Source organism: Danio rerio, chromosome 1 (assembly GCF_049306965.1).
Source record: "Danio rerio strain Tuebingen ecotype United States chromosome 1, GRCz12tu, whole genome shotgun sequence".
Lineage (NCBI taxonomy): Eukaryota > Metazoa > Chordata > Actinopteri > Cypriniformes > Danionidae > Danio > Danio rerio.
Window position 1 is genome coordinate 33307007 of NC_133176.1, and position 18913 is coordinate 33325919.

Genomic DNA, 18913 nt, shown 5'->3' on the forward strand with positions numbered 1-18913 from the left:
TATCTATATACATATATAGATTTGGCACTTTTGATTAGTGTGTCTATATTAAAATAAATACTTTCCAAAATAAAATAAAAATTGTAATCTTACTGATCTCAAACCTTTTGGTTGACCTAAACATTTAAATGATCCTCTGTCTGTTCGTGCAGAAGCCATTAATCAGGGTGAGACGGTGGACCTGGATGCTCTCATGGCTGACCTGTGCTCAATAGAGCAAGAACTCAGCACCATAGGCAAACCCATAAGCAAGACCTTGGATGGCAAATCCAAACAAAGGCCTACAGGACGCTCAGCCAGCGCAAAACACAGCGGAGGGGGCAGCAGTGGAGGAAGCACCAGCAGCAGTACCCGAGCCTCACCCGCATCCACTGTTCGGGGTGGCAACAGTCAATCTCGACCCCTGGCTTCCAACTTCTCCCTGGATGACATCACTGCTCAGCTGGAAAAGGCGTCTTTGAGCATGGATGAAGCAGCGAAACAGACTTCTGAGTCTTCCTCCTCATCTTATTCATCTGCCAATCCACCTTCTAACTCACATCATCGGCGAACAGGGTCAGTCGGGACAGTCAGTGACCAGGAAGTGCGTTCTATCGGTCATTCATCCAGGTCAAGCGTCAACTCTGCCTCTGCATCCAGCATGGACTCCCTGGATATTCGAGGACAGGAGAACGAGACTCAGTCACAAAACCAAAGCCAGACTAGCACAGAGGTAATGCACACACAAAGGGGATGTTTTTGATTATGTTGTTCTTTTGAATTATTTCATAGTTGATGCCGCTTTTTTTCCACTGTGAGAAACTGGGAGAGAAATATCAGCTGGGTTTCTGAAGAGTAAGACAACACAGGGAAAACGGAAAGCAGATGTAAGGGCTTAAATATGAAGCACAAAACTAGAAAATAAGTATCTGCAAAAGAAAAGGACAGAGGGACATTTGCTGTCACCATAGAGATAAATGTTTAAATCAGGCTGTGTTTCTTTACTGATGAATGAGGTTAATCTCTACAACAGGTGGAATCAAAATCAGTGGATCTCTAGGTTTGGTAAGGGCATGTTCAGCTTAGCTTAGCTTGACATGAAACTGTTTTGTAGTAACATCATGTTCTAAGACTGGCAGAAAAGTTGCTATTTTCTGGGGTAATAGGTCTAGGAACATGTTCTCATTCTGGTGTAATAGTCAAGGAATTTGCATAGGCATTTGTTGAATTTTTCCTTTCAGATGCCAAATAGCAGAACATTAATTTAATTATTTAAACAAACCACACAATGTGATTAGTAGTCTTTGTTAATATTTAACATCCAGATAGCATATCTCCACCTTAGAATTATAAAATTCTATCTGACATTTTTGTCAAAATTGAGTTATTCATATATTCTTATTTAATGACAACTTATTTACTTTATGGGATGTTTTTTATAAGTTGTTTAAATTTTAAGACTTTTTATTTAAAAATAAATGTTACACACATACTGTTTATTATTGAATACAAAAACTTTAAAGCTCAATATCTCAAAATCATTCAGAATGCAGATAGAACCGTATAATTCCAACTTTTTAAGGGGACTATATATTAACCAGTTTTTAGATTGAAATGCTGCGATAGTTGCTGCTAGAAGAAGAAATTCAGAGAACAGAGAGCACATGGTGTTCTATAGTTTTTTCTACATTTATTTGAAATGCCAGAAGATGGTGTTACCCCAACATATCGATTGCCAAGCAACATTATTTTTATTTTATTTTCCACTGCTCTTTGGTTGATTGCATTGGTCATTATAGAAATGAGCTGCTGCAACGGTGTTCTTTATTTTGCGCATTGTCAGTAAATCAACTCCAGAACCTTTCACTACCATCAGTGCTGTTTATGGGATTGTGCTGATTTGTCCTGTTTAGTAAATCCCAAGAAGTTAATATTAAAGGAATAGTTTACCCAAACCTGAAATGCTACCATTTACTCCTATTTTACTTGACACAAACCAGTTTTAAGTTTTTTCTTTTGCTGAACTTAAAAGAAGATATCATAAAGAAAGCTGGAAACCAGTGACCATTCATTTCCATAGCATTTGTTTAACCGAATGTGGAGGTCAGTGGTTACTGATATCTAAATATCTTTAGCAGAAAAAAAAAAACTCAAAGGCTTGGAACCACCTGAGGGTGAGTAAACCTTCATTTTTGAGTGAACTACTTTAAATAAATCATCAAACAGTTATGTTGGAAGATGAAAAGACATTTCATTATCATTTGATAACCTCTTTACAGAGGAATGTTATGATATGCATCAACTTTTTTAATATTAGTACTTAAGGCATAGTTCACTCCAAAATTTAAATTCTGTCTGCATTTACTTACCCTTCACTTGTTCAAAACCTATTTGAATATATTTTTTCTGTTAAACACAAAATCTGATATTTTGAAAAATGCTGGTTGCTGGGACCCATTGAATTTCATAGTATTTTGTTTCCTACAATGGAAGTCGATAAGTCCTGGAAACCAGTATTTTTCAGATATCTTTATTTGAGTACATATTTGAACATATAAAAGAAACTCATAAAGGTTTAAACCACATGAGGAAGAGTAAATGATAATAAGGCAGTTTCATTTTTGGGTGAACTGTCCCTTTAAAGTAGTCAAAAAACTGAATTCACTTTTAATAGAAATTTATAAAATTTTACACTTAAAGTGTAGTGACTTGAGTACACCTCTTTAGTTTAAGCAAATGTTCAATCTCAAATGTATTTTGATATTTTTTGAGGTGCAAAGTCAAAACAACGATACAACTCATTTCTAAGAAATTTATAATAAAGATCATATTTATATAATTATATCTATTTCTTAAAGCAAAAAAGAACCGCTTAATATGTTCAAAACATAAACATCTGTAGAAAAATAGAGCATTTTTAGTAGAAAGACTAAAGTTTTCTTTACAATAACACATAATAAGAGTTGTTTATTTTTAGTCTGTAAATGTGTATATATGTGGGTGTTAAAAGGAACAATTTTCTAAATTGAAAATGATTTTCCCATCTGCGTGTCTTCAGATAGGAGAAAAACTAGGCTTAGTCATAATTCTGTTTTGAATTAATGTCTTACCCTTAGTGTAATTGCTACCAAAAAACAAAGAGTCATTGAAATGTCATATGTTTATCCTGTTATTCACTAAACAATTTAGAACAAACAGGGTCTCTTTACTTGGACAGTGAACATTCCCTCTGACCCAGACACATACAGTTCTATTCATAGTAGTTGTTTGTTCTTTTGTTGAGGGCAAAGTCTGCATTGTGGTTTTGGGAAATGTGATGATTGGGGTTTCACTGAATTCATCATGGAATCATTATAGCTGAGTCATCTCTTGGCAATCCACATATTTCTCACACTCATGTGCATATATAACCAATTTCTGACAAGCACGCACACTTCGCTTTAATAGTTCTTAAGTACCAATGTCAGAACCTAGGAAGACAATCCAATAAAACTAAAAGATGCTATTACGCCACTCTTCTAAACACAGCATTGCTCATCCGCACCAAGATGTACAGATTCTCACACTCCACTCGGCTAAAAATACATGCTGTGGATTCAGACGTAAACTAGCGCTGCTGTTTTTACAGTGTGATACCAGTTCATCTTTGTGTATGTGAAAGAGAATGAGTACACGAATCCTGCTGCATGACATGTAGAGACACAGACTTTGTGCTTTACATGGTCACTGTAAACATTAGCGTCTGACTATGCTACATGGCTAAGCTAACTCATTTAAACAGTCTGATAGCATTTCATGTTTGTGTGTGAGAGATAATAAGTGCACGAATCTTGCTGCATGACAGTTTTACATGACATGTAAAGACACAGACTTTGTGCTTTACATGGTCACTGTAAACATTAGTGTGTGACTATGCTACATGGCTAATCTAACTCATTTAAATGCATGTGTTTTGTTGTACTTTATTTTTACAATAAGAAAAGGTCTTGATGTGCAACAAATATAATCTATTGCATAATGTTTTCTATTTATGAAATGAGGGTTTTCAACCAGAGTCTCGTGTAGAAATATTAAAACCCGCACATTCTCTAAGAGTTATGTAATGAACATTTGAAAATGATATTGATAAGTTTTTATCTTATAGATACTTTACACCTAGTGTATCTATAAGATAAAAAAAATTATTTATCAACGAGAGTAGAGAGTCATTGTCCTGTAAAGGTGCAGTCACATTTACTGTTTCCTACAAAATATTTTCGTCAAAATCCAGTAGTTGTGGAATCTACATAAACGGGAGTTTTGTATAAGAGAGAAAAAATTTGCCACATGAATTTTGCTTGTGGTCTAGTTGGTCATGAAAATTTGCAATGCTGACCAGCTTAAATAAATAAGTTTATACACGCATATTTTTTGACAATAGCTAATGGCTTGTATGCTAAATTTCACTGAAATTCCTTTGTGATTGCAACTTGAAGGTTGAAAACCTGTGGTATTGAATAATGAAGCAAATATAACAACTGTTAAATGGGAAGATCAGGTTCAATAAAATTACATTTTTATGTAACATATCCTCTAAAAAAAGTCAAATCAGACAAAAGTATGTTTACAGTAAAGATCTGACAATGGAATTATATCTGGCAAAACAGTGCACCACAGTAAATGTCTACTACACGCTATTTCCAAAGTGTAGCCAAAAAAAAGGGACTTGGTATACGTGCTAAACGTCCAAGAATTATGTGATGAAATTTCTTTCAAACCTCGTGCGTGCAAGTCATGAGCACACACCGTAATGCCAATAAACTTTCTCACCTAATGTGCAAGGATACTAGAGTAGGGACATGATGCAACTATCAGCAAAGTATTGTTTACGTCGAGCAAACTCGCTTACACCTACAGGATTTGCACTGGTAATGCATAACTACAGTTTTAAAAGGGCCATTTTGAAATGAGATCAGCTAATACAGCCTATTAAATGGACAGTCCTTCATTCTTATTTTAGAAAACAATTCAAATTTGTTTAAAAATTGCATTTGCATTTGTCTTCGTTCTTTTGCTTGTTTTTTTGGAAGTACAGTTGAGCTTAGCTTTCTGATAAGCTTTGTGTTTAATTTTTTTTTATAAAGGAATAAACTATTAGTTAAATGTTTATCTTAAATTAATCACTTAAATCAAATGAACTACATTTTCTTTATAAGCTCTGACATTTTTACATGGACTTTCAAAAGTTTAAAATATTAAAATATATATCAAGGTGAGTTTTACAAATAAAAGATTAACTAAAATCGGTCACACATTAATGTGCTTATTAACTTGAACTAATAATGAACATTTGTACAAAACTTATTCACAGTTCAGCATTTACTAATTTATTATTAAAATCCAAATTCATGTTTATTAACATCAGCACCATGAGTCAACATGAAGTTATGAACAACTCTATTTTCAATAACTAACATTAAAAATCTTTATTAAATGCCATAATTACTGTATTGTTCATTGTTTGTTCATGTAAGTAAATACATTAATTAACACTAAGTATTACAACCTTATTGTAAATAAGTGTTACCGTAAAATCTGAAAGAAATGTCATTATTGAATAAAAAAACACAACTTATGTATTACATATACTTCCATTGTATGTTCATTACTGTAAATGGTAGCACTTTAGTTTAGGTCACAATTTGCGGTAATAACAAACCATTAACTAACCCTATGAGCTTAAACTATTAATAAGCTGTTTATTCATAGATTTTAAGGTAGAAGTTGCGTTTAGGTTTTGGGTAGGATTAGGGATGTAGAATAAGATCATGCTTTATAACTACTAAGGAACAGTTAATATCTTACTAACAGGCTGGTAATAAATCAGTAGTATTAGTGTTAACTGTGACCTAAGCTTAAAAAGTGTTCACCCTGGAATGTTTTATAAGAGTGACATGTATTGACCCTTGCTTGTGCATGCCTCGTTTGCTTTGTTTTCTTGCATGATTAACATTTCTGTTTGCACCTTTTCTGTATGTGATGTCAGCATGTGTTACTGCGCAGAGCCAATGGTAAAACTACCAGACGGCATCTTGACTTTACCTCACAGGAGGGGGAGGTGGATCAAAGTACTGTAAGTGTGTATATGTGTGTGTGTGTGTGTGTGCAAGGGATAAAAAACATGTGTACACGTTGTGTTTATTCTCACAATACTGATAATTCCAGGTTTCAAAACACCATCATTTTGGAAAATGACAGTATATCAAGAGAGATCCAATCTCAGCGCTTGATGTATAAGGGGTTTTGAAAGAGAACAGGATTTTATTGAGGAATTACATAAGTGTGTTAAACAGTTCTCGTATTTATGTTCTCCATCTAAACTATAAAATGCCATCTTTTTCTAATTAAGAAAAAAATCAATGCTCAAACAATGCTTCCACACTTTCTAAGCTTCACCACAATCAAGTTTGCGTTTCTATCATTTTTGAAATCACAGTAATCATTGCACTGATTAATCTGTTTGTCTTTTCCCTGCACCTTTAAGCACTCGTATCTGGACAGAGAGACCTCTCTGATTCTGAAAAACATTGCAGGAAAACCCTCTCACCTGCTGACCAAGGTGACACCTCCTTTCCTTTCGCTTGCTGCTTTGTGGTTTTTTTCTGCATGCAATTGGTTTATGTCTCCACTGAAAGCCTTTTAACCTCTACTTGCCAGACATGACACTTTGCTCCACCAACAACGCCTTCTTACATTTTTTTAATGGATTTGTAGCTCATTCTTTATTTTCTCTCTTGGCTGCAATCTTTTGTCATTTTTGATGCTTTCAGCCTAGTGGGCCTTTGGGAAAAATGTGGTTTTAGATCCAGTTTTCTTGCTTTTAACGATCAGTTGTTATCATTTATGAACTGTACATTTAGAAGGTTTTTTTAAAGTGTGACAGTTTTTTGCAATTGTTTTTTAAATGTGTGTCATAGAAAAGTAAGTGATTTCCATATAAAGAACAGATTTCTAAAGAATCCAGGTTTGCCAGCTACATTGTGTCACTGTTTCCTTAAAAAAATGGCTGCTCATAATTTTTTTATTGGTTTGATTTATACAGCAGTACTAAAACTAGTACTTAAAAAAAAAGTAGGTAACTTTTCTCCTTTAGATTGATGTTTATTTCAAAACGAACAATTCTGTGTAGCTGCATAACCCATTAGTAAAAAGAATTCATCAATATATTGTGAATTTCGTTATCATTTACAACCTTATAACAATCCAAACTTAACTGATCATAATAGAAATTATTTAGAGAAATATTTCAGTGATGGTTTTCTTAGTAACCTAATTAGTTTGGTTACCAATATTCTTTCATATGTTACGAAAGGAGCATGGGTATAAAACATTTTCATGTTTGAGAACAATCTTTAGAAAATAATTTGGCTTATCACAAAGAACATCAGACTATCTATGACTTAATATATTTTCTGACTTTATTTCTTGCTATAGTTTATGGCATGTGAGAAAACTGTAAGAGGTAAACTCACAATTTATCTTCCTTGAACACTCAAGGCTCTCTGCTCTAAACGTAATAAATATTAAGTCATAGATAGTTTGAGTTTCTTTGTGATAAGCCAAACTATTTTCTAGAGATTGTTCCCTAACATGAAATGTTTTATATCCATGCTGCTTTTGTAACACATGAAAGAATATTGTTAATTAGGTTACTAAGAAAACCACCACTGAAATATTTGTCAGGATATTTTCTATTATGGTCAGTTAAGTTTGGATTGTGACGGGGTTGTAAATGATAACAAAATTCACCATTTATTGGTAAATTAGTTTTTAAAAGTGGGCCATGCAGCTACACAGGATTGTTAGTTTCGCAATATACTTTAATATAAAGGCTCTTTGTTGAATAACTTTGTGCTTTTAATCTATTCCTAATAATAGCTATTATTATGCATGTGGTTTTACTTCCCATGTTATCATACAAAAGTCGGCACATTTGCAGGTGCTGGGAATTGTGGGAAAGGGTGCTTTGTCTTGTCGAGACACTAAATAATAAGCATCTAAATCTGATGCCACTTTGATTTTTCAAGGATGTGTGAGCTTTTGTTAAACCTTGGAGCTTGTGCTACAGTCCAATTGAAACAGTTTTTTTTTCTCTAACTCATTGTACTGCATAACAGCGCTATGTTTTCATACAGTGAGCTGTTATGTTTATGTACATTTATGCTTTGTTTTACTGAGAGATTGCACCTAAAAATCACAAGTTTGTGCCAAATGTGATGTTATTCGAACGTGATTTGAGATTTTTTAATTGACATTTGAGAAATTTTTTTTAGTGCCAAAAAAAAAAGTGGAGAACATTTGTTATTTCTTTATTTCACACCATAACTCCGCCTTTGTTTTTGTTTTGTTTTGTTTTGTCCTAAAGCTTACATTCTTGATTATTTTTGTTTAAATGGGATTTTTTAATCGATTGAATGTTTTTTTAGTTAGGGTTTATTTTTATTATTAAGTTTGATTTATTTTGGCATGGCATTAGACAAAGGCATTATATTTACACAAATTAAGGCAGAGATCTTCTTGAAATCCCACTCTGATTTCCTCATGGTTTCATCAGACATCTCAAGCAATGTCTGGATGTATTCACTGCAGACTGTTGAAACACAGACTATGTGCTCAAACACAGACAGAGAGAGATCCAGAGAAAGGGGAAAAAAGACTTCAAAGGGAACTGAATGCTTTTTATCGGAGGCTCTGCCTCGGCTGTTTGCAGGACTCACCCATTCTTGCTCCTGTTCTCCATCTCTGCATCACTCATATGCATCTTTTTCAGACAATGATTCAAGAGAGAGAGAGAGAAACTCTCCTCATATAATCTATACCTTACTTTTTTTTACCCATTTTTCAGACTTTATAATCCTTAATTTGTCATCTTTTTAAATAAATGTTGAAAAAGATTACTTCATCCTGACTTAAGGTACTTGTCCTTACAATCACCCACTCCGATATAACTGAAATAATAAATGCAAGGCCTAGATATTCTTCACCCCCGTGGTACCCCCAATAAAGCAAGGGTATTTCCCCACAATCACAAAGAACAATATCATCCGCTTTTGACTTCAACTTGATTGGCTGGTGAAAAGAAGGTCAAGGAAATCAACCTCATTGATTGGTTGCTGTGAAGTGTATTTACGTTCCGATTGGAGAAAAGGTACGAGAGGGTCTTTTCTAGTTGTTCTGCTGGCGAGGGGGATTAAACCCTGCTATTGGACACGCTAGCAGAGACATGCAGCTGTTTCACAGAGAGCGAGAGACACAGTCAAAGAGAGGGGGAGGTCTCAATCCCCTCCCAATGTCGAGGAGTAGACTTATGTGTAAGATACTCTGGGTGTAAAGATACGTGAGGGGAAGCGCGCTCAGTGCATCAGTGCATGTTTCGCCTTCACGTTCCCTCAGTTTGAGCTGCGGCAGATGAGTTTTTCGGATTACTTGAATGATTTTCTTCCAGTTTCAGAGGCCATTCCTGCAGCAGCTCTGAAACTTCTGCTGGAAGTACCTGTCAGGCCTTGAAAAACGGTCTTGTGAAATCTGCTGTTTGGGATGAGAATGGAGTTCTGAAACATTCCAGCTGCTGCTGCTGTGAATCTGTAGTGATTGAATGAGCAGCCATTTCTCTAAGGAGCTGTTGACATGAGTAGTGGTTCAGGAGTGATTTCGTAACTGTGGCTCTGGTTGCCAGTTGATCAGGCTTTGCAGAGGTTAAGGGATTGTTTTTTGAGGGGTCATAATGGATGTGATGACTGCATGCTGGAGGGGGCAGGTAAGTGAGAGAGCCCAAAGAGTCCACCTGTCTGATTTCATGCCTCTAGTAATAGATGAAGCTAACAGGCTGTTTGAACTTGCATTTGTCGAGATAATGCTATGCAAGTGTTTCTTTGTTAACATGTCACCATGTCATCCACAGGAAGAGCAGGCTGCCAAAGCGAAGGCTGAGAAAATACGTGTGGCTCTAGAGAAAATTAAAGAAGCCCAAGTGAAAAAGGTGAGTCCAGACCACTGTGAATCCCCCTGGATTCAGTAAATCTTCTCTTAGTACTGCATGATGCAGCCCTTTAGTCACAGAATGAATGCACAGAAGAAAATAGGTCACCCATGTGTCTGTGAGTCTCTGTCTGCTTAGAATGGAGGATGCACAAACAAGACGTGCATAACCATAGGTAAAGGTTTTGCTTCAAATTACTTGTTGAATTGGATATATTTATTTTTTGTGTGGGTGATTTTATTGTCATGCAAACAGGTCTGAGGTTTTCATTTAGACACGAGAGATGATCTGTCCTGTCGCACCATTCAATGGAAAAGAGCTGTCAAAACAAATGCTACCAGGCACATACTAATACCAAGTGAATGAATTAGACACAGTACAGTGATTGGGCCTCAATAGCCAGATATGTCAGATCTCGTATGTGTGGGTTTTTTTTTTTTTTTTTTGAGTAGATATATGAGGTTGTGAGAGAGAAGTGAGCATTAGCAATTAGTAGACTATTTCTGCTGAGACTAGTTTTGGAAAAGCGCCACATGCTCCCTTGTATCGTTATGACTTTCAGAACCCTGGCAGGGCTGTCTGTTAATGTGCCTATGCAACACTTTCTCTCCCTCTTTTTGATTCCTCACTCTCGAGAAGAAAGAAAACAGGGTGTAAAATAGAGGGGGATGAAAGCCAGATTTCACTCCTGTTTCCAGTTAGTCTCTATTAAAGCCAGGTTTCTGAACATCCACATCATATTCCGGTTCAATACAATTAATCTACGAGCATCAACATTCTGATTTGAACTACATGATTGTACATTAACATACTATACTAATTACTCATATCTGTACAGTTTTTACAGTGCTCAGCATATATAAGTACACCCCTCACAAATCTATCTTTAAAATTTTTAATAGGAAGCTATACAATATTATATTTGTGCATATACATTAGATTAGTCAGTACTGAAGTCAAATCTGGAGCTTATCTAACAACATAACTTACGATAACGCTCCAAAAACTAGTACAGCCAAATTTATATGTTAGAAAAATATTAAATACAATAAAAAAAATTATTTAAAAAGAGGAAAAATCAAGAGAAGCAAAAAAAAGTACAATTTAGTTGAAATTTTGTAGGTTGTAAAAATGATTGGTGAGTAAAATATTATTTTAATAAATACATCGGCGATGCAGTGGTGCAGTAGGTAGTGCTCTAGCCTCACATCAAGAAGGTCGCTGGTTCGAGCCTCGGCTGGGTCGGTTGCCTTTTCTGTGTGGAGTTTGCATGTTCTTCCTGCGTTTGTGTGGGTTTCCTCCGGGTGCTCTGGTTTCCCCCACAGTCCAATGACATACAGGTGAATTGGGTAGGCTAAATTGTCTGTAGTGTATGAGTGTGAATGAGTGTGTATGGATGTTTCCAAGAGATGGATTGCGGCTGGAAGGGCATCCGCTGTGTAGAACATATGCTGGATAAATTGGCTGTTCATTACACTTTGGTGACCACGCTTTTATAAAGGGACTAAGCAAAAAGAAAATTATGAATAAATGAATATATCTGTTTGATAAATCTGTTTTGTTTAAATGCACTAAAATACATTGCCTATATTCAATGAGAAATTAATAAAAATATTAATTTTCAAAATGGGCTGTACTCAATTATGCTGATCACTTTATAGGGTTTTTCCAACTAGTTCAATTGTTTATTTAATTACATTTTAATGTTTGATCTCTGGGATGTTTTTGGGTTCTGTGTTTAACCCTGGAGGAGGGTTTAACAAGCTGTACTATTTAGACATTATTATTTGAGCACAGAAAATAGGGAAATCAAATGATCATTATGTACCACAAATTACATGTTGTACATTGTTTTGAAGCACTTTGGGCAGCACTTTGGTTGTGGTAAGGTGCTATAACTAAAGTTGAAAAAGATCAGAAATAAATGATTAGAGACATTTATTATAATTGTGAAAAATAAAAGAGTATTGCTGTAAACTGAATCTTCTCTAAAAATATTCAAGGTTTATTTCTTTTTGAACTCTTTTATGAACTATATGGCTCACATCAATGTTTCATGGTGAACATGTTGAAGATAAGCAAACTACCTGTCCAATCAAAAGAGGTCAGCCATTTGTAATTAATGTATTGAGGTGTGTTTTCCATTGACTTGGAATGTAAATAATACCGAAAATCAGGTCAAATAATAGCCCACAATTTTTTAAATGTCATTTTTTTACATCCTACTAAACTTAAGTTACAAATCAGAAGCTGCCAAATTGATTAGGTAGTTGATTGAAATAACATTTTGTTGGTTGGCAGGTATTCACTTCAGAAATGTTTGAATAAAAACATTTTTTTCAACATGCGTGAGATGCAGTTCAATTGTTTTAAAAGCCTATAAAAGAGTTTTTAACATGTATGTGCTGTTGGGAATATTTCCATTCACTCTGTTGTCATTTTTGAGACTTAATTTGGCCACGACTTTCTCTGTTTCAGCAAATGTAATGGTTTTCGGTGCCAAATATTATTTTGACAAAAACTCAAGTTTTCTACCTTTTCATTGTCTTCATGGCTGTTGTGCCCCATTGACTTCCATTAGAATGGCATTTTTTATTGCAATGCCAAGACACCATTACAATTATTGATGTTTTTCTCCATTGGGAAGAGGTACAATTTGTTATTTTTTCATGTTGATTGTCAGTTGCAGTGCAAAAATAAACACACGCTATAATTTGCTGTTATACTTCACAGAACTCCATATAAAAGCCATAAACTGTTTTCTCAATCTAAAGGGTTAATGATGCCAGCTGATGAAGTAAAATGGACAAATTGTACCTCTACCCAACAGAGAAAGCCACCCACTATCAAAAATGCATGATTATATGGTTTCAAGGCTTTGCGATCAAAAAATGTCATTGTAATGGAATTTCTGTTTATGTTAGATTAGGTTAATTGACCCATGATTAATTTTAGATTTTTTTTTTTTTAAATTGACAGCCACGAACAATCAATTTGAACAATACACAAGGATTAAGCATTTTTTGTAGACGAATTTAAACACAGGAATAAAGTTTATTGATTTAGACCACTTATGTCAAATGTTTTCACCTAAATTTTGAGATAGGAAGGTTTTTAAGCTCATTACAGGCATAAATTTAGTCAAGTGTGTCTAAGCGATCGACTCAGTCTACGGTACATTTTCTAAAGTATCATGAGTGTGTGATTGTGTGAAAATAAAGCTGTATATGTGATTAGAAAGTCAGTATCAAATACAATGAAATGAACCAAACTGGCTTTTTCTTGAATGTTTTTCAAAAGCTGGTGATACGTGTACACATGTCAGATGAGAGCTCAAAGACCATGATGGTGGATGAGAGGCAAACGGTCAGGCAGTTGCTGGACAGTCTGCTGGATAAATCTCACTGCGGTTACAGTCCTGATTGGGCTCTGGTGGAGACCATCCCTGAGCTACAGATGGGTGAGGACACTTGCACATGCACCATCTGTCTATATCAAGGACAAAATGAAAATCTCCTTATTGTTCATTCATCCCCTCTTTCTCCCAGAGAGAATTTTTGAAGATCACGAGAACCTTGTAGAGAACTTGCTCAACTGGACCAGAGACAGTCAGAACAAACTCATGTTCATTGAACGGATTGAAAAGTATGCACTTTTCAAAAACCCTCAGGTGAAGCTCTTTTTTTATTATTTACAAAATATCTTCCAAAATATATTCCATTTGGAATTCAAAATTTCTAAATGATCAGTTCACATGAGGGATTCACAGAAAGAAATGTAGGTTACTACTGCTAATAATGTGCAAATAAAATAAACACATTTAGACATTTCTAAAAAACAATACTTTTTTTTTTAAGTTGCTCGTTTTCTTTTAAACAAGGAGGCATCCATTTGATCAGAATCAACAGTAAAATACATTTATAAAATGTTGATTTAAAATTTTCAAATACATTTTTTAGCTTTTCTTTCTTCAAAGGATCAAAATGGTCATTTGCAATATGGAAATTAGTATATTGTGATCTGTCTTATCACCATTTTATAATGTTTTCAGGAGCATAATTTCTCACTGAAACCTGGAGTAATGGTTTCTTTAAATTCATCTTTGTCATCGCAAAAATAAATTACTATTTCATATTTATTAAAATGGAAACCATTTATTTTTTCATATGTAAAACTTCCTAAAAATTTTACCAAACCTACACTGTCAAAAAGTTATGACAGTGTTACTTTAACTAATATTAATCTTGTTTCTATTTTATGTTACACAAAGTTAATATTTTTAGTCAGTTTGATTCACTGTAAACAGAAGCTGGGTTCCAAACAGTCGATTTGTGTTGGGACAACATAAAGGAATTAAACAAGAATTTTTTCACAGTGTAACCTCTAGGGCCCTATCATACACCTGGTGCAATAATGTCCCACTAACACAGGGCTTCAGCGTCAACACTTGACAGAGGGTGTGTCTGAAGTCAGGGGTGATATAATCGTCATAGCAGCATCAGCCAATAAAATTAGTCTGTAATCGTCTACTCTCTGAGCTGGTGTATTTGCATACAACGATCTGATTGGCTGATGCTTCCGTCGCCGCTTAAAAAGTTGAGAAAGTCCCAACTTCTGCAGCAAGCAACGCCACTGGAGTGGTGCCGATTCATCCACAATGCAGTTCGGCAATGCCTGATGGGCACTATTGACCCATTAAAAGCAGGTCTAAAGTCCAGTGCAGAGCGCGTTATTTGTGTGCTTTAAACGCATACACATTTCTTAATACAACACATGATGTACAGCAATACGCAAATATCTTTACAAATGAAAAAGAATTAAAGGAATAAAATATTAAATTTTTTTTACATAAATGTAAAAACCTCCATGCCTTCTTTTTTCAGTTTATTCATGACAATTTGCTTTTGTATAATGTTATTATTTGCAGTATTATTTATTATATGCATATTTATATTTGTTTTAATAAAAACAAGCTTAGATTTGTCCAACTGTCAGGTTTTGGATCATATGGGGCATAGGACATGTGTTTGGATATAACCACACTTCATTGTTATAAACTGACCACACTTCATTGTTATTGTTCATTTATTCGTTGGCTGGAAATTAGAACTGATTTAAGAAAGAGTTTTGAAATAAATCTTCACGCTTAACAAACAAAATTAAATGCGTAGGTTAATGCAGTTCTGTGGAGGAGGCATGTTTTTTATCCTTGCTGCAGATGGTCTGTTTAACTGTTTTCTCGCTAGTGAAGTGTTCAGTTTTTCAACTTACAATTGCTACATGTAAATAGCAAATGTGCCTTGGCGTGACACAACTGACTCTTAAAGGGAATGGAAGATGATATTTTCAAAACACACCCGTAACCCTTCAGGAGAACAAACTCCACCCTGTTAGACCAAGCGACACGGCGTAAACCATATTTTTCTGCCGTTAAAATTGCAAAAGGGGATTCAGACATGTCCTTATTGCTTTTGCGTTGTGTTCTTTAGACTTTGCGCCTAGATCTGTAAAATAGCGACCTTAGTGTAAATGTAACCATTCTTGACACCTAAGTTTAGCTTAATGTTAGTCATAAGTTTATGATTCTTGGTGTGTAAAGCAGTTTATATTTTGTCGCACTGACTCACTTGTTACCTGTTGTTTGTGTGCTTCTAAGAACTATTTACTTGGGAGGAAGGAGACTTCTGAGATGGCAGACAGAAACAAGGAGGCACTGCTAGAGGTAAAGCATGTTATAAAACTAATTATATTGTCAAATCATAGTACTATGACAATGCTACAATTAGAGCACATTGAATTTCAAGTAAAACTTGAAAGGCACATTAAACAGAAAAATACTGAAGACTAACTAGCCTAACTTCTCTTTAGCCAACTTTGCTTAAACTAAAATGGTATTACTTCATAGCAGGTGTTCTTAAACTCAGTCCTGGAGGGCCAGTGTGCTGCAGATTTTTGCTCCAACTATACTCAACACACCTGCAAGGATGTTTCTAGTAAGAGCTTGATTAGCTAGCGCGGATTGGGGTTAGAACCAAGCTTTGCAGGACACGGGCCCTCCAGGACTGAATTTCAGAACCCCTGCTTTATAGCTAAAGATTTAAGTTCATTTCAAGTCTAATGCAGTTGCTTGGTAAAATACTTTTATATTACTTTTACTTGCGTGTATATTTGCAATAATGCACAATGCATATAGATGTTTAGTGAGGGTGGGGAAATACTTTATTCATGTGATGTTTATATAGAAATGATAATTGTGATGACTGACAGAGTTTGCTTGACTTGTATCAAGATAAAGTGTTTAGAAACTATTTGACAGTATACTTGTGATTAAAAACTGACATTGAGATTATTTTGTTTCTGCATTATCTGCATATTATTTTGTTTACCAGATGACTGGAGTAGGTGCATTTAGAAAGTATTCAGAATTTTCGATTGATTTGGATGATTTTGTAGAGCATAGATAAATACAACAAAGCAAAGACACAAATTAAATGAACAGTGCTTTATGGTTTTCTGGGGAATCTTCAGTATTCAGGAACAGAATTTGAATAATTAAAATAAACGCTGCTGCTATTGCATGTTTTAATTTCTTGTGTTAAAACGCTTGAAATTCACTCAAAAAAGCTTGTAAAATATCACAAACTATTATAGTTTGGCTTACAGTACAAACTTCTTGTTAAACTTTTGTCACTATTGCTGATTTCACTCATTGCGATGTCCATGCTGAAGTGGTATATTGTGCAGCCCTAATAACAATGTTGCTTTTTTGTATTTGCTTGTCTTTAGGAATGTTTTTGTGGCAGCTCGGTGTCAGTTCCTGAAATCGAAGGAGTGTTGTGGTTGAAGGAAGATGGTAAAAAGTCTTGGAAGAAGCGCTACTTTCTGCTAAGGGCATCTGGCATCTATTTTGTGCCAAAAGGCAAAGCCAAGGTGAGTGTTGTTGTGTGTTTATTTTTGGTTCCTCGTATGATTTTGTGTCATGTTCTCATTAAACAGACACAGAGCCTAATGGAATTTCCTGTTTATCAATTCACTGAGGACACTCTACACAAACCATATGATGTTTGCCATTCCCTCATAACAAATCATGTGGCTTTAATTCCCAGAGAGACCGCATGCACTGTTTCTTATACAACTCGAAGTCAAATAATTTTAAAAAGATAATAATAAAAATAACTTTAAAAACAACTTGATTGTTTAATTGCACCTGGAGGAAACACACACAAACACAGGGAGAACATGCAAATTCCACACAGAAATGCCATCTGACCCAGCCGGGACTCAAACCAGAGTTACCGTGTCGCCCCACAGTTTATTTAGTTTTTTTTATATACTTGAGCACAGATTCTGTGATACCTTCTTGTGGTTTGATCCTGAATATGTAATTCTTCTGTGCTATATAGTCTTATATTTCTACCTGTTTGCTATTATCATTTGAAGTTTCTATAGTTAGTATATGCTATGTGGAATTTACTATCTAAATTAACATTGTGTAATTCATTGAAAACATTGGTTAAAGACAAGGTCAAACATTTTTTATCTATTTATTTTGATTTCTGTAGGCTTCCAGGGATTTGGTGTGCTTCCTGCAGTTGGACCATGTTAACGTGTATTATGGTCAGGACTACAGAAGCAAGTACAAGGCCCCCACTGACTACTGCCTGGCCCTCAAGGTATGTGTGACGATAAGGCCAGTTAAAGAGATAGTTCACCCAAAAATTGCTCACCATTTAATCACCCTCAAGTGCCTTCTTTATTTATCCTGAAAATCCTTTACAGACTATTAGAAAAAATTGATATAAAACATAAACTTTTGAAATGGCTACCAGTTTCAAAATATGAAAAGTTGAGATGCAAAAGACGCTAAAAGCCACTTCCGCCAAAAATGAGCAAATGATATTGAGCGAATGATTTAAGCACGTAGTACATGTAAATATCTTTGCTTCAGGTCATCTAAATCCCAGCGTCAGCCCATTCAGAAATAACAGTTTGTTGGCAAAAGCCTCTAAACGCCACTTGCCTTTGACAGCAAAAGCCACTATCTCCCCAAATCAGAAGGTGCGAATCGAATCATATGTTTTCAGTGTAGCAGAGCGCTGATAACGCTGGCTTTTATGAGGAGACCGTTTTTTTCCCATTACGATTTAGATTTTAAAAGACGTTTGATTAATTGAATGAGCCTTTCTGACTGTCAGTAAATGGCAAATGAAAACGTCCTTTACCTCAAAACTCTGGGCATTTTAAGAGTGCTTACACACTTGCCTGGACCGTACCCAAGTTCGTTTGTCCCCCCTTGCCACGTTCTCGGATGGTTTGTGTTCAAACTGTGTTTTTTCCTATTTAACCCTGGAACGCTTGTGTCATTGAGCTGCTGTTGTGTGTCCGGCTGATGCCTGTTGTACTGTTGGTGGTTCACTTCCATTATCTGGTACGATTGCATTCACACCAGAAGTGAATCGGATCAGAGTTTGCATGAACCGTACTCCATACCACCTCTTTCAGGCGGACTTGGGTTTGGTTCGTGGGTGCACACCCAAGTTCACTCTAGCTAAACGTACCGAACTCTGACGTCGAACTTGGATGTGGACCAAAAGTGCTAATGTGTAAGCACTTTAGGAAAAGGAAAAGGAAAACACACTAAACAGTCAGAAGGTTAGCATGCATTCATAACGTTTCATAACGGTTATGGACTAGCTAATAACCTTTTCATTGTCTATAAAATTAAACTTCTGAAGCTAATTATCAAAGCCTGATAGAAAATGCTAATTTCCGAAACAAAAATGTCTGATGGACTTTTGCATCTAAACTTTTCATATCTTCTTTATTTTAATTTGGGGTTGAAACTATCATATTAAGCCTGTTTAAATGCATCTACTCCAAAAACTGGATCATACAATACTGTGCCTTTTAAAAAGT

General features: G+C 35.3%; 1 protein-coding gene across 7 annotated transcripts in view; it reads left to right on the top strand.

The window, feature by feature from the left end:
• raph1b (Ras association (RalGDS/AF-6) and pleckstrin homology domains 1b) overlaps window positions 1–18913 on the top strand; it is a 79585-nt gene that overhangs the window by 54537 nt on the left and 6135 nt on the right. For 2 of the 7 annotated variants that reach the window (NM_001365585.1, XM_005159954.5), the window contains exons 5-13: window positions 153–712; window positions 6005–6091; window positions 6503–6577; window positions 9920–9997; window positions 13298–13457; window positions 13546–13667; window positions 15654–15719; window positions 16784–16927; window positions 17560–17670. In NM_001365585.1, the coding sequence (NP_001352514.1) occupies window positions 153–712; window positions 6005–6091; window positions 6503–6577; window positions 9920–9997; window positions 13298–13457; window positions 13546–13667; window positions 15654–15719; window positions 16784–16927; window positions 17560–17670 (1403 nt within the window). Of the gene's footprint in view, window positions 1–152; window positions 713–6004; window positions 6092–6502; window positions 6578–9350; window positions 9776–9919; window positions 9998–13297; window positions 13458–13545; window positions 13668–15653; window positions 15720–16783; window positions 16928–17559; window positions 17671–18913 lie in introns of those variants that run through there. The other 5 variants (NM_001365587.1, XM_073946123.1, XM_009291873.4 and 2 more) reach the window with 4 other exon arrangements.